The 16875-nt window shown below is 37.9% G+C and overlaps 1 protein-coding gene and 1 long non-coding RNA gene across 2 annotated transcripts in view; one reads left to right on the top strand and one right to left on the bottom strand.

The window, feature by feature from the left end:
• Positions 1–319: 319 nt before the first annotated feature.
• LOC115835963 lies at positions 320–8583 on the bottom strand. The gene is made up of 4 exons (XR_004030941.1): positions 8501–8583; positions 7611–7663; positions 3679–3773; positions 320–560 (listed from the first exon to the last, which is right to left on the bottom strand). It is a non-coding gene; the product is annotated as an uncharacterized LOC115835963 (long non-coding RNA).
• METTL14 (methyltransferase like 14) overlaps positions 8566–16875 on the top strand; it is a 25464-nt gene continuing 17154 nt past the window's right edge. Inside the window, exons 1-5 of the mRNA XM_012507801.2 lie at positions 8566–8798; positions 11122–11210; positions 12584–12671; positions 14724–14804; positions 15172–15259. Of these exons, the coding sequence (XP_012363255.1) occupies positions 8733–8798; positions 11122–11210; positions 12584–12671; positions 14724–14804; positions 15172–15259 (412 nt within the window). The 5' untranslated portion in view covers positions 8566–8732. The remainder of the gene's footprint in view (positions 8799–11121; positions 11211–12583; positions 12672–14723; positions 14805–15171; positions 15260–16875) is intronic.

Raw genomic sequence — 16875 nt, 5'->3', positions numbered from 1 at the left:
TCTAATTTATAATAACATATTTTTTAATGGCACAAAGTTTACCATTTACAAATAGTAGTTTGTAAATTTTTAGACCAGGTCTTTTATTGTTCTGGGTTATAAAATGATATAAATATTTAAAATCCCAAACATATCATTAATAAAAATAAGTAGGACTTAATGATATTATATTTTCAGTGTCTTTGAATGCAAGCTCTATTTTTGATTCATCATAGAATGCACTTCATTTTTCTAATTGTTTTTACCATTTCAAATTTAACTTAGGGAGAAAATACTCAACTTCAGGGAAAGAATTAAGTTGTAAAAACAAACAAACAAAAAACACAGTGTTAAAGTATTCAGACAGTTTGAATAAGCTACATCACAGAATTTCACATTCTTTAACCACCACAAAGTTAATGCCAAGAATTATTTGCCTGATAAACAATTTCATTTCTTATGTAAGTATGGTAACTTATTAGAGAGATCCCGACAAGCAATTTATACATACAGCTATTTCACTTACCTTGACAAGTTTTTAACTAGCCATTTTCTGTAATGCATAGAGATACAGTGACCTGCTAAAGAAAATAAATTACAAAAGAGATAAATTACAAATTACAAATAAATTACTTTTTTTTTTTTTTTTTTTTTTTGAGACGGAGTTTTGCTCTTTTGGCCAGGCTGGAATGAGTGCAGTGGCACGATTTCGGCTCACTGCAACCTCCACCTCCTGGGTTCAAGTAATTCTCCTGCCTCAGTCTCCCGAGTAGCTGGGATTACAGGTACGTGCCACCATCCCCAGCTAACTTTCGTATTTTTAGTAGAGATGGGGTTTTGCCATGTTGGCCAGGCTGGTCTCGAACTCCTGACCTCAGGTGATCCACCCGCCTCGGCCTTCCAAAGTGCTGGGATTACAGGTGTAAGCTACCATGCCTGGCCTACTTTCATTTTAAAGGTATATTTCATTTTACTAAATTTTTTATCCCACAAATATTTAAGATAGGTGCATTATTAATATTTTTTTAGATAGGAATAAATATACAGGGAATGTTTCAGTAATTTTATATAAATAATAAAACTTTTATCAAAAGTAGTATTTTATATGCATTTCCTTCCTAGTTATAGGTATTTTTAAAGCCTATTACTTTTCTGTCTTTAAAAATGTAGTAAACTTTTTTTTTTTTTTACAAACTTGTAATGCTATGTAGCATGAATTAAAAGAAATTCAGGATAGGCCAGGTGCAGTGGCTCATACCTGTAATCCTAGCACTTTAGGAGACCAAGGCAGGAGGATTGCTTGAGGCCAGGGAGTTTGAGACCATCCTGCATCACATAGTGAGACCCCTGTCTCTAGAAAAAATAAAATAAAAAATTAGCTGGGTGTGGTGATGTGCACCTGTTGTCCTAGCTACTCGGGAGGCTGAAGTGAGAGGATTACTTGAACCCAGGAGTTTGAGATTATAGTGAGCTATGATCACACCACTGTACTCCAACCTGGGCAGCAGAGCAAGAGATTCTTTTTGAAAAAAAAAAATAAGAAAGAAAAGGAAAGAAAAAAAGAAAAAGAGAGAGAGAGACACAGAGAGAAAGAAAGAAAGAGAGAGAGAGAGGAAGGAAGGAAGGAAGGAAGGAAGGAAGAAAAGAAAGAGAAAGAGAAGGAGGAAAGGAAAGAAGGAAAGAAAGAAAAGGAGGAGGAGGAAGAAGAAGAAAGGAGGAGGAGGAGGAAGAAATTCAGGGATAAGTCCACTTGTTGGACCTTGTCGTATTTACCTCTGAAACTGTTATTTTGGTCTCAGAAATAAAGTAGAATTGGTATCAATGACATTTATACATTGCCCAAACCATGTCTTTCTTGTCTCATTCCTTTTTCTATAAATCAATTTAGAAAAAAATCTTTTCCACACTTTGTCTTTTGGTTTGTCCTTTACTTTTTTGGTCTTTCAGTCTATTAATGACACAATTTGTGACTACCTGTCTTTCTCCTCTTCAGATTGCTTTCCTTTATGCTATACAATGCTATGTTCTTATTTTCTAAGTTTTTTGTAGTTGTCATGAGAAATTACCTTGATGCGATGGTGACCTCCAAGTACACAAGGCAAGCTATCCCGGAAGTCACAAAACAGGCTCAAAGATCAAATGAAGATGTTTGAATCACATAGTTTATTAAATCACTTTAAAGCACATAATCTGAAGCAAGAGGAAAGAGATGGGGTAACTTTCCACGCTTAGGACAGGGTTCAAGTGGGAAGGACCACACGAGGTGAATCTTGAGTTATGTTATATTCATATATCCTGTGTCTCTCTCCATCTGCGGCATCAGCCTTCTTCACTGATGGTCAGATTGAAGTTTAAGCCAGGTCAACAGACAGAAGGTGCTTGGGGCCACACTTGCTCTATTAAAGAGAGACAGTGACAAGTACGCCTGGCCACAGCCATAACTTGTCAATTAGCCTGCAAAAAGCTATGGGTACTATAAGGATTTCTTAGGTAGAGCACATGTGGGCCCAGAGTAGGACTGTTAAGTGGCTGGGTCTTTCCATCCCTTTCCATCTATAAATAATATAGTAATATAGTAAATATATTTAATATAGTAAATATAATAATATAGTAATATAGTAAATATAGTAATATAGTACATATATCAGTCTATATTTAGTATATTATGAATTCTACCTATGTCTCACAAGCTACTCGCTTACTCATTATCTGTGCTGAGCACATCCTATGGGATTAATCCACCTCATTCTGTGCTCTACAACAGAACTGAACTTTCTCAATTAATAGAGCAAACTCATGTTACACTAATCAACCTTTAAATATTTTCTCATGTATGCAGTTAAATGTATGACATTACTTGTAACATTTTTGTATTATTTTATTCTATTTACCTTGTCATTTCTCACTTTCCTTACAGTTTTTGTCATTTTGAAGAAACCAACAGGGATGTTTGGTGCAAATTCCCAAAATAATTCAATTCAATTCAATTCTCCACATTTCCATTTGACATTGACAATAGAGATATATTTTACAGGCTGTGAAATATATCTCTTCTTACTTTACGTTCCAGAAAATCAAGCCTTTAAAATTATTTTTACATGGCTGGGTGTGGTGGCTCACACCTACAATCTGAGCACTTTGGGAGGCTGAGGCGGGCAGATCACCTGAGGTCAGGAGTTTGAGACCAGCCTAGCCAATGTGGTGAAACCCCATCTCTACTAAAAATACAAAAATTAGCCAGGCGTGGTGGCTGGTGCCTGTAATCCCAGCTACTTGGGAGGCTGAGGCAGGAGAATTGCTTGAACCTGGGAGGTGGAGGTTGCAATGAGCCAATATCATGCCATTGCAGTCCAGCCTGTGTGACAACAACGAAACTCCATCTCAAAATAAATAAATAAATAAATAAATAAAATAAAATTATTTTTATGTAATCGCAGTATCCTTTAAAAATGTATTGACAAGTGATGAGAAAAACAATCTTCATCTCTGTTTCTTATGTAGTTCATTAATTTGACATATGAGGCTTGATAAACATTTTCTCGTGCCACACGTGCACTAGAACTCAGCGGTTGTCCTGTTGAGCACAATAAATCCATGAACTGGGGAGTCTTCTGCATTTAATGACTATAAATAAAGCTCCAAGAATGATGTAAAATGCTAGGGGCTCTCTTCCAATTTCTACCCAACATAGGTACTCACAGTTTTTCCAACAAAGCTCAGAAAAGTTAGCGAGTTATCCTCAACCAACAGGTTCATCAATAAGCATCTACTGAGTGTCCATTCTTCACAAGGCACTGGAAGAAAACAGAACTTATCACCGGATTCTGACACTCATTATATTTTATGTGCATTCTTGAAAAAAACTTTCTGCTTACAAAATGTATTTTTAGAAAAGTCACTTTGGAGCCCATCTCTTCATTGTGGGAGAATTTTCTCTTACTCAATTATAAATTTACAACAAGTACAAGAAAAAAGGCATGTTTAGGAAAAAAGATAAAACTTTAATGTGCTTATAAGATTGGGTAGATAAAGGAGAATAGAGCAGGCTGAGTGTTTTAGGCCATTCTTGCATTGTTATAAGGAAATACCCGAGACTGGATAATATATAAAGAGAAGAGATTTAACTGGCTTATGGTTCTTCAGGCTGTACAGGAAGCACGGTTTTGGCATCTGCTTGGCTTCTGGGGAAGCCTCAGGAAGCTTACAACCATGGCAAAGGCAAAGAGGGAGCAGGCATGTCACATAGCCAGAGCAGGAGCAAGAGAGACAGAGAGTGGGGCAGGGGGAGGTGCCACACACTTTTAAACCACAAGATCTCAAGTGAACTCAGATAGAGAGCTCTTATTACCAAGGGAATGGCCCAAGCCATTCATGAGGGATCTGCTCCCTTGATCCAAACACCTACCACCAGGCCCTACCTCCAACATCGGGGATTACAATTCAACATGAGATTTGGTGGGGACATAACATTTAAACTCTATTAATGAGGCAGCAAATTATTGTATAAAATGCTAAGTGGTTTAGAAATTTATCCCCTCAAACCCAGACATATGCTATCTAATATGGTAGCTACTAGCCAATACAACAAATTACATTTAATTAATTACAATTAAAGATTCAATAATCTTTATTTTAAAATAATAGTACACTAGCCACATTTTAAGTGTTCAGTAGACACATATGGCCGGTGGCTACCATATTGATTAGTATAGAAATAAATGTTAGTAGAACATTTCTATTATTACAGAAAGTTTTATTGGATAGTGCTGTCCTAGATATTGAGGAAATACAAACAAATTTTGAGCAGAGTTTAAAATGATAAAATTACAATTTTCCACAAATATCTAGGAAAAATTGGATAGACTGGAAAAAGATAAGACAATTAGGATACGAATCAGAATACATGTCATCCACAGGTTGTGGTTATAGAAATGAAGAGTGGTATGTGTCAATGGTGCAACCAGAAGCAGAACTACAGTCACAGAGCAGATATGGAGGCTGAAGGAGAGGTGGAATGCTTCTTGTTTAGGAAAATGGGTGGATATTGACCCTATTTTCTGAAACAGGAAATGCTAGAGGAGTGAAATTGATTTTTTTTAGTGGATGATAAATTTAGGTTTTATTCATGTTAAGTTTGAGATTGTCTTAGTCCAGTTGTGCTGCTGTAATAAAATACCACAGACTGGGTAATTTATGGAGAACAAAAACGTATTTCGAACAGTTTTGGAGTCTGGGAAGTCCAGGATCAAGTTGCCAGCAGGTTTGTTGTCTGGTGAAGGTCCAGTTTCTGCTTTCAAGATGGCATCTTGAATGCTGCAACCTCCAGAGGGGAGGAATGCTATTCTACATGGTAGAGGGTAGAAGGGCAGAGGAGGAACTCTCTCCACCAAACCCTTTTTATAAGAGTACCTAATCCCATTCATGAAGGCAGAGCCTGTTATAACTCAATCACCTTCCATACACCACACCTCCCAATATTGTTGTATTGGGGATTAAGTTTCAATATGAATTTTTGGAGAAGACAAAAACCTACTGCCAGCCTCCACCTCCAAATTGGGGATTACAATTCAACATGAGATTGGGCAGGGACTTACATTCAAACTGTATCAGAGAGGCAGCAAAGTATTGTATAAAATGCTAAGTGGTTTAGGTATTTATACTCTTGAACCCAGACATGTGCTGACTAGTACAGTAGCTACTAGCTATGTAAACCATAGCAGAGATTGTGGAGGGCATTCTAGTAAGATGTATAATAGGCAACTAGCTACACAGGCAGTCCCTAACTAACATAGGTTCCACTTACGATTTTTTTTTTTTTTTTTTCTTGAGATGCAGTTTCACTCCTGTCGCCCAGGCTGGAGTGCAATGGTGCCATCTCAGCTCACTGCAGCGTCCGCCTCTCTGGTTCAAGCGATTCTCCTGCCTCAGCCTCCCAAGTAGCTGGGATTACAGGCGCCCAACACCTCGCCTGGCTAATTTTTGTATTTTTAGTAGAGACGGGGTTTCACCATGTTGGCCAGGCTGACCTCCTGACCTCTGTTGATTCACTGGCCTTGGCCTGCCAAAGTGCTGGGATTACAGGCGTGAGCCACCGCGCCTGGCCCACCAAACGATTTTTTGACTTACAATGGATTTATTGGGACATAGCCCCATCATAAGTTGGGAAGCATCATGAGTTGTAGAGTATAGGTTTGGAGGAGTCAGTCTCCAGGAGCTTGGGGAGAGATGCGTAAGTTATAATGTGGATCTCTCTTTACTTCCTCAAATTAAGTGCCTAGAAGTAAATTGCTTCTTCAAAAAGTATGAATTTTATGTGACGACTTTCCAAATTTCTTCCCCCTCTCCCTGCCACACACACTCCCTAGTGGCCTTTATGTTGTCATAATGAACAGATGTTACTGATGGGCATGTAAAATTCTCTACAAGTGTGCTGATGTGGTCTGGTGTTTTAAAATTCATTAGTTGGGAGAGAGATTTCAAAATTATATCCCCTTCTTTGTAAAAACTGCAACAACCCTCTGTCCAACTCCAAGTTTTGTAAATATTACATGGAAGTACATATCTGCATCAGTACAGTTCCAGGCAGGAAAATAAATCATTAAAAGTATTTTAAACAGACACCATTCACTATGGAGAAATAGTTAAGCAGATATTGAAGGCTAGAAGAGCAACAAGGGAGAAGTAAGATTAAATCAGAAATTTTAAACTGCAGGATGGCTACCAGTCCCTGAGCTGGTGGAACAGAAGGTAGAAGTAGTATTATCATAGCACAAGAGCAAACTCACTCATTGTTAAGGGTGTCACTTTCTTAAGGTAAGGAAAGGAGGGGCTACTCCAACTGGCTCTAGACTTTGTAAGGGACATAGCGATTGTTCTAGATGCCAGAAGCAGTGAGTAAAATACATGGACGACAACTTTCGCATGTTCCACCTTTTGATTTCCTGCCTGTACCTCCTGTGGGCAGAGTCTTACAGGAAGCCATCTAACAAGGAAGGCTGGGAAATGTAGTTTGCGGACTCCCTGCCTAGCCATCAACTCGAAGCAGAGGGTAGGTGAGTATGGGGTTCAAAGATTACAGGCAAGTAACCTGCATAGCACCTTATCAGGAAAAAAAAAACTCCTCCATTAGACAGTAAACTCCATAAAGAGAAACTGACTTTAGTTTTTAATCTTTGACAGACTTTATAGACTCTAGGGCCTATCACAGTGCTTGCCATATAAAATGCTCAATCAATATCAACAGATATTTAAGTGAATAAATGCCTATTCTCACCATTGGTAAAATTTAAATCAGTATTCAACTTAAATGATTGCCAGATAATACAACTGATTTTTAAACAAATACACTTTAACTCATGTGAACATAAATATTTTACAGTATCCAAGTAGTGCTGACATTACTCAAGGAATTGTTTAGGACTACTCGTTGAAAATTGTCTTTCAGATCTAGTTCTTGGGAAATACATTATAATTATTTCTATAAAAGTGGGCATGACTAGTGGAATCTAGTCTTGCCCACTTTTGGCCCAGCCTGACTCAACTGGTTTTGATCTGGATGACTTAATATTATTTCTGAAAATTAAATCCACTCTGAAAGAACAGACTTATTACTAATTTTGTTAAGTACTTACCGCGATTTCTAATTAAACTTGAGGCAACATGATGTCTTAGTCCACTTCCGCCACTGTAAGTTTGAAATAAGATGGCAAATGTGGTGAATAATAATGGTAATAACTCAAATAAGACTTCGGCCTTTGCTGCCATCCTATGAAGACAGAATCACCACCCCTCAGCCCTCACCCCTCACCCCCACAATCTGAGTAATTTCAGGAAGCTATTTGTTTCCTTATCCTTGGGTTATTTTCAGTTAAGACAAATGTACAAGCACAAAAGGGAGTCCCTTAGCTTCTGACTCCTAGGACATAAACCAAGACACACTTTACTATCACACACTCATTTCCCTAAAGGCAAGAAGCCAAAAAATGCATACTATAGTAAAATGAGAAACATTTCAAGGGACAGTAAGGTGTGGGGAAGAGTGGGCAGATGTTGTGGCTGTTACCTGCGTGAAGGTAAATAAAATATTAACAATAATAAGCACTTCTACACCGCTATGTGCCAGGTGCTATTTATCCTTTCAATCACAGCTCTGTGAGGTAGACACTTATGACTCCCATTTTACAGATAAGAAAACTGAGGGTCACGAAGGTGGTTAACTAGCCAAGGGCACTAGGCTAGGAAGTGTGAGGCCAAGGTTCAATCCTAGGCAATCTGGCTTAAGTTTGTGTTCTGTTAAAAAAAAAAAAAAAAAGGTATCTGGCAATTTTTTAAACGTCAGGATCTGTGGAATCAATTGAAAAGGGAATAAACACTTCAGAAACTGTAATACACCAAGGGAACCTGCTATCCTGGGAAAAGAGAGATAAAGGAGAAGTCAGCTGACTGTCCTCCTTCAGACTAGCTCAGACCACCCCAACCCGCGAGGGCCCTGGAGACCCCTGTGGCGTAACAGACCCCTTACTGAGTCCCTTCCAAGTGGCGTCACATAGCAAGCGTCCAGAAGGAGGCGGGACTTCCGGGCCAAGTGAGCCAATTCCGGCCGCGCCGGAAGTCTCTACTGCGGAAAGCTGTGAGGTTACTCTGTTCGTAAGCTCCCAGTGACTATTGCGTTTCACAGGCTCGGAAGAAAGGTTGGACAAGGGTTTACTGGCGATTGACAAGTACTTGGGGTAGTGAAAAGCAGGATTTGGAACATGGATAGCCGCTTGCAGGAGATCCGGGAGCGGCAGAAGTTACGGCGACAGCTCCTCGCGCAGCAGGTCCGCGGCCTTGGGGGCCCCTGTGGGAGGGATCGAGAATGCAAGTGCGCGGCCGCCTCCTCCCTCCACACCCCGCCTTTTTCTGTCCCCTCTCTACCTGCTGCTGTTAAGGCCTTTCTGGTCCTGCGATCCTGATCCCTAGTTCTCCCTTTGTAGTTCTCAATTTTCGCGGAGATTCGAATGTTTTTCCAGTTCCTTCCGCGGTCTTTGTGGTGCTAACCGAATGCCAGGATTAGCCTTTAAGCTTTGTGGAACTCCCACCGAGTGTCTGGCATGTTCACGCCAGGATGTCATGTTATCCCCTACATTTCTCTTCACTGTTTAAATGGTCATCTATTTCTTACTTTTTCTTCGTCGTCAGCCCCAAATTCTTGAGATTGTGGTTTCATTATGAAATACGTTTACAGTATTTTCTTTGACATCTTTCTGAAGACAACACGGGAAGTAGCCTGAGTGTAAATTTTAGATTCTATAGAGTATCCTTGTCACATCCACAGTTAGTATTTGAAATCTTACTCTGTGTTAGTCACAATAATCTCCTGAAACAGGTGTTATTACCTTCACTTATCAAGTAATGAAATAGGCTCCATAGGTTAAGGAATTTTACTCCTGGTCGCTCACTTCTCTGCTGGGAAATAGAACCTAGGTTTGTCTCCCCAAAGCTTGCCTTCTAAACCATTGTCCGTCACTTCTTTCTTGTGTATGAGTAAGTTAACATTTGCTGATTAGTAGAGTGCACATGCAGAAAATACAGATTGTGCACAGTTCTACTTAAAATCGAGGCTGTATTTTCCATTCTAGTATTCAGATCAGTAAAAGTGATAGGAGCAATGCTATGTCATAGACTGTAGTTAGTCATCTTGCTGTTATTTTTCAGTAATGAAACTTGGTTTTAGTAAATGGACTTCTGAAACCTATCCTCTTTATGATCTGATGAACAGATTTGTGGAATACGGCTAAAACCGTGGGAACTTGGAATCAGATTTGTTCCTTTGTTCCTTATCCTGCTGGCATTACGATCTTGGGCAAATCAAGTATCCTTTCTAAGTCTTCTTTTCCCCAACTTCTTTTATCGTATTATCTTCAAAAATGTTCAGTAGCTCTTTGTTGCTACCACAGAAGATGTTTTACTCCTTAATATTGAATTCACACTTCTATTTGACTCAAGATACATTCATAGGACAATTATTTGTTGAGTGTTTTACACTCAACAGATGCCAGGGGCTCTAGCTTTTAAAGTCTTTTATGAATTGGTTGCACTTTAGTTAGCCAGCCTTATAACCATTATTTGTTTACATTTGTTTGTATTTTGCAAAATTTTCCCAACTGCCAAACAAAATTATGTTACCATTTTAAGGTAGTAAAGTTCAGCCTTGTGTCTATAAATAGTAAGATTTAGCTTGAGGAGAACTGGATAGATTTTTATTAGAGCATAGGATAAATAAGTTACATTATATAAGCTGATGCCTACAAAATGTTTAACATGGTACCCACAACCCTGTGCAAACACTGTCTTATCTGCTTTTTTTAGTTATTGCTATTGCAGGTTGAATATCTCTTATCTGAAATGCTTGGGCCAGAAGTGTTTTGGATTTCAGATTTTTTTCAGGATTTGGAATATTTGCATATTACTTACTGGTTGAGCATGCCAAATACCAAAACTCAAAATCTGAATGCTTCAGTGACCATTTCCTTTGAATGTCATGTCGGTACTCAAAAAGTTCCAGATTTTGGAGCATTTTGGATTTTGGATTTTCAGATTTGGAATGCTCAATTTGTATTAAATTGTGTATATTACTTCACAGGAAATTGGCTAAAGTGTGTTATTTTCAAATACAGATGGTTCCAGACTTACTATCATTTGACTTAACAATTGACTTTATGATGGTTTGAGAGTGATAGGCATCCAGGCTGCTCATTGACTTACGATGGAGTTATGTCCTGATAAACCCATCATAAGTGGAAAATATTGTAAGTTGGAAACGCATTTACAACATTTATTTTGAAACAGATTTACTTTCAACTTACAGTGGGTTTATCAGGACATAACCTCATCATAAATCAAGGAGCAGCTGTATAACTGAAAGCATAAAATGTTTTGCCAGCTGTCAAACTCATTCTTAATTAATGCAGTTTTTTTCCAGGGTTTTTCCAGTTTGTCTTGCAAGCTGATTAATTCATTGTTGTGTGTGTGTGTGTGTGTGTGTGTGTGTGTGAATTAAGGTGTTTTTGTTTTTTAAGTAATATATTAAATGCTGCTACAAATGCCCAGAAAGGCTATCCAATGCATTGTAATCTAATTTCTGATTTTGCCTTTTCTCAGTTGGGAGCTGAAAGTGCCGACAGCATTGGTGCCGTGTTAAATAGCAAAGATGAGCAGAGAGAAATTGCTGAAACCAGAGAAACTTGCAGGTCAGTCAAATAATTTTTTTTTTTTTTTTTTTTTTTGTGGGGGCAGGGTTTCACTCTGTTGCTTAGGCTGGCTAGGCTGGAGTACAGTAGCATGATTATGGCTCACTGCAGCCTCGACTTCCTGGGCTCAAGTGGTACACCTGCCTTGGCCTCCCAAAGTGCTGAGATTACAGGTATGAGCCACTGTGCCGAGGCAGGTGGATCACTTAAGCCCAGGAAGTCAGGAGTTCGAGGCCAGTCTGGCCAACATGGTGAAACCCCACCTCTACTAAAAATACAAAAATTAGCCAGACGTGATGGCAGGCTCCTGTAATCCCAGCTACTCGGGAGGCTGAGGCACCCCAATTGCTTGAAACCGGGAGGCGGAGATTGTAGCAAGCTGAGCCAAGATTGTGCCACTGCACTCCAGCCTGGGAGACAGACTGAGACTCCGTCTCAAAAAAAAAAAAAAAAAAAAACTGTGAAAGGATTACTGTTTTAATAAATAACCCTAGGTAGGTATGTAGTGTATTAAGAAAAGCATCAAAATAATGATTTTAGACACAATGGTTTTTATTGTCAGTTCATTAATTATGAAATATTTATTTTCTGAGGATAGTAAGTTCCCATTTGTAAAGTACTTAGAAAATGGAATGTTAGACTAAGAATTAGCATATATACTATAAATAAACAAATGTATTTAAAAATTTTTTTTTGGAGATGGAGTCTCACTCTGTCACCAGGCTTGAGTGCAGTGGCACAATCTCGGCTCACTGCAACCTCCGCCTCCAGGGTTGAAGCGATTCTCCTGCCTCAGCCTCCCAAGTAGCTGGGACTACAGGTGCGTGCCACCACCCCCAGCTAATTTTTGTATTTTTAGTAAACATGGGGTTTCATCATGTTAGCTAGGCTGGTCTCGATCTCTTGACTTTTTGATTCGCCTGCCTCGGCCTCCCAAAGTGCTGGGATTACAGGCATGAGCCACCATGCCCGGCCTAAAAATTTTTATAAAAGAAAATATACTTTATCCTAAAAGTGGTATTTATTTGGTAGTTCAGAAAGCATTTCAAAATTTTTTCGTTATTCTAGTTTTCAATTTGGACATCTGTTTTGCTCAAAACAGATTAAAATAATACATACTATATAAATTTATTTTCAATATGTCCCTTATGGCAGCTTCTTTTCTCATTTGGTTGATTTCTCATAAAAATGAAACACAGAATTATCAATCAGGTTATTTGACTTTTTGGATGACCTATAAACTGCATAGATAGATATTCTTTAATCAGGAAAAGTTTGTCTTATTCTGTTTTTATAACCTGTTTATTATTATTAATAGATACATTTATACATCTTGTATATATTTGTGGGTGATATTTCTGTTTATTTTTCAGGGCTTCCTATGATACCTCTGCTCCAAATGCAAAACGTAAGTATCTGGATGAAGGAGAGACAGATGAAGACAAAATGGAAGAATATAAGGCAAGTAGAGAGTGAAATAAGTTTATGGTCAAAGAAAACATAAATCCAAATGATAGATTCATATCCAGGAAAACGAATTTGATGGAAAGCCTAATTTTAAGATGTGCTAAAATAATTGTCAGTGGCATATGTTATCACCAGTTACATTAAGACCATTTTATCAGTTTTCTTATCTTTTCTTTTTTTTTTTTTTTTTGAGACGGAGTCTCGGTCTGTCACCAGGCTGGAGTGTAATGGCACAATCTTGGCTCACTGCAGCCTCCACCTCCTGGATTCTAAGGGATTCTTCTGCCTCAGCCTCCCAAGTAGCTGGGACTACAGGCGTGCACCACCATGCCCAGCTAATTTTTGTATTTTTAGTAGAGTTGAGGATTCACCATGTTGGCCAGGATGGTCTTGATCACTTTACCTGGTGATCCACCTGCCTTGGCCTCCCAGAGTGCTGGGATTATAGGTGTGAGCCACCATGCCCTGCCAGTTTTCTTATCTTAATGCAAGAGTTGTGTGGATTAAATTAGGTTATATATATGAGGCACTTAGCATGTCTGGTAAGAACTAGGTAATAATATTCTTTTTTTTTTTTGTGAGACGGAGTCTCACTCTGTCACCCAGGCTGGAGTGCAGTGGCGTGATCTCAGCTCAGTGCAACTTCCGCCTCCCGGTTTCAAGCTATTCTTCTTTCTTCTGTCTCAGCCTCCCGAGTGGCTGGGACTACAGGCACGCACCACCACGCCTGGCTATTTTTGTATTTTTAGTAGAGACAGGGTTTCACCATATTGGCCAGGCTCGTCTCTAACTCCTGACCTCGTGATCCACCCGCCTTGGCCTCCCAAAGTGCTGGGATTATAGGCGTGAGCCACCATGCCTGGCCAGCAGTAGGCAATAATATTCTTAAAGATGACTGAGGATATAAGTGTATCATAAACTTTGGGCCCAGTGTGGTGCCTCACGCTTGTAATCCCAGCACTTTGGGAGGCCAAGACGTGCAGATCACTTGAGGTCAGGAGTTTAAGACCCTCCTGGCTAACATGGTGAAACCCTGTCTCTACTAAAAATACAAAAAATTAGCTGGGCATGGTGGCACACTCCTATAATCCCAGCTATTCAGGTGGCTGAGGCAGGAGAATTGCTTGAACCCGGGAGGCAGAGGTTGCAGTGAGCTGAGACCATGCCACTGCACTCCAGCCTGGGCAACAGAGTGACTCTGTCTCCCAAAAAAAGAAAAACCACAAAACTTTGGATAATTGATTGGATCAGATTTTGAGAAGCTGCAGTCATCTTTTTTGAGGAGTTGTTATTCCATGTTAACAATATTGGATAGTACAATCAAGATATTTTTAAGATTTATGGCCTAGACTACATTGTAGAAATATTTCTGAAAGAGGCGCAGGAAAAACCCAACTTCTAACTTGTAATTGCAATATTTAGTTGAAATAGTTGAAAGTATTATGGTCCAAAAAACTTACTTTTGTTTTTTCAAGTTAATTGTATATAATAGAGATAAGAATGTATAGTTTCAATAAAATCTCTTGAAAGTTCAGTGAAATAATACCTAATCCTGTGAATATTGTCTTATATGTTGCAGTTCTGATAATATGTAACTTAAATGTTTGAGACTTTTTTTATTAATTAAAATGTTAGTGATTATTTTAGGTGGAACTATATGCAGTTGCTGATATTCTAACCTTTTTGACCTTTAAGCTTAGCAGTTTCATATTGCAACATTGGTGGTCATATCTTTCATGACTCAAACTAGACTCTAACACTTATATAGTATTGTATATGAGATAATTAGTTTTAGACAAATCAACCAACAAAATAGTACTTACAGTAATTATTATTTATGATAGTGAGGAAATTTTTTTATGAAAATAATCAACTGGCTAGATCTAATGATGGGAAAGCAAAGACTTCAATGTTTGACTTTAATGCTAATTTAAAACATTTATTAAATCTTAAGGAAATAGAATATGTTGAGTTTTAATCAGGATGTGATAATTAGAGAAATAGCCCTTATTTGTAAAATATTTACTTAATCTTATGTTTTTCAAGGATGAACTAGAAATGCAACAGGATGAAGAAAATTTGCCATATGAAGAAGAGATTTACAAAGATTCTAGTACTTTTCTTAAGGTAAAATAAATAACTTTCAAATTTTGTAATTCTTCATATTTAAGCTTATACCTGAAAAGATTTTAAATACCTGTTTGTCTTCAAGATATTTTTCAATTACTGAGGGATCATTGTTATAAAATAAAGATTATTTAAAATTACTTATGAAATAGTCTTCTGGTATTTGGTTATTTAGTGTGAGATAACAGTATATTAATATCAGTAGCTACTGAAAAGTAATAATTTTAGTTGTATTTTCAAATATTACTAATTTTTAAATCTATCAATTGATTGCATTTTATATGACCTTGTAATAGAAAACAGTACAGAGATAATTTATCTGCCATTACAATGCATGTTACGAATTTAATTTTGTTTTTTAATTTAGGGAACACAGAGCTTAAATCCCCATAATGATTACTGCCAACATTTTGTAGACACTGGACATAGACCTCAGAATTTCATCAGGGATGTAGGTATGTCAGATTTGTCAGATTTATTTGGAATACGCTATTGCTGACTCTCAATTACATGCATGTAATTTATCCAATTTGTGGATATTTCTAACAAAATTATTTTTCCAGCTTGACATCTTTTTTTTGTTCTCAGTGCTTCTGGTATACCTTCTTTTTCTTTCTTTTTTTTTTTTTTTTTTTGAGACAGAGCCTTGCTGTGTTGCTCAGGCTGGAGTGCAGTGGGGTGATCTCTCTTGGCTCACTGCAACCTTTGCCTCCCAGATTCAAGCGATTCTCCTGCCTCAGCCTCCCAAGTAGCTGGGATTACAGGCACCCACCACAGTGCCTGGATAATTTTTGTGTTTTTAGTAGAGATGAGGTTTCACCATGTTGGCCAGGCTGGTCTCGAACTCCTGAGACCTCAGGTGATCTGCCTGCCTCGGCCTCCCAAAGTGCTGAGATTACAGGCGTGAGCCACCATGCCGGGCCCTACAGGGCCTGTATTTTCTATAATCGATATTACTATTTTTTTGTTCGTTTCTTTTTGGCTCCATTTGGTACTATGCCTATTCTTGCATTTTAGACAGATTTATTGAGATAATACTTATATACTGTACAATTCACTCACTTAAAGAGTTTTTTTTTTAATGTATCCACAGAATTGTGCAACTGTTTTCATAATCTATACTAGAACATTTGCATCTCCCCTAAGGAAGCCCTGTACCCATTAGCAGTCAGTCCCCATTTCCTGTCTCTCATCTACCCCTTCTCAGCCTTAAGTATCTGCTGATGTACTTTCTATTTCTACACATTTGCCTATTTTGGACATTTCATATAAATGAAATTATACAGTGTGTGGTGGTTTGTCACTGGCTTCTTTCACTTAGCGTATTTTTAAGGGTCATCGATGTTGAAGCATGTGCCCGTACTTCATGTTTTTAAATTGCCAAGTAATATGCTATTGTATATGTTTACCTTTCTGACAACTACTCACATGTGTTTCCAAGCAGCTGCATGATTTTACATTTTTACTAACAATATATGATGGTTCCAATTTCTTCACATCTTGGGCACTTACTATTATCTATTTTTTATTGTAGCCATCCTAGTAAGTGTGAAGTGGTATTTTATTGTGGTTTTGATTTGCATTTGCCTAGTGACTAATGATATTAAGCATCTTTTCTTTATGCTTATTGGCCATTTAAATATCTTTTTTAGAGAAATATCCTAATACTTTGTGTATTTTTAAATTATTTCTCTTTCTTTTTACTATTGAATAACAAGAGTCTTTTATATATTCTCTTTGTGTGTGGGTGTGGGCGTGTATTTTTTACATATTCTGAGTACAAGTCTCTTACCTGATGAATAATTTGCAAATATTTTCTCGCATTCTGTGGGTCACTTTCTTGATAGTATATTTTGTAGCACAAACACTCTTTTTGATATAATCAAATTTAGTTTTTCCTTTGTTACTTGTAAGCAACATTACTCTTGAAATAGACTAATTTTAATGTTTTTATAAGCAAAATGTAGATGTAGCATAAAAATTTATGGTTAAATTGTATAACCAAATTTAGATATAAACTGCTCTGCTCTTAGGATACCTGCCTCCCCAAGGCAAAGAAAACATACTTAGA

This window comes from Nomascus leucogenys, chromosome 7b (assembly GCF_006542625.1).
Source record: "Nomascus leucogenys isolate Asia chromosome 7b, Asia_NLE_v1, whole genome shotgun sequence".
NCBI classification, from domain to species: Eukaryota; Metazoa; Chordata; class Mammalia; order Primates; family Hylobatidae; genus Nomascus; species Nomascus leucogenys.
This window is presented reverse-complemented; position numbering and strand designations above follow the sequence as displayed.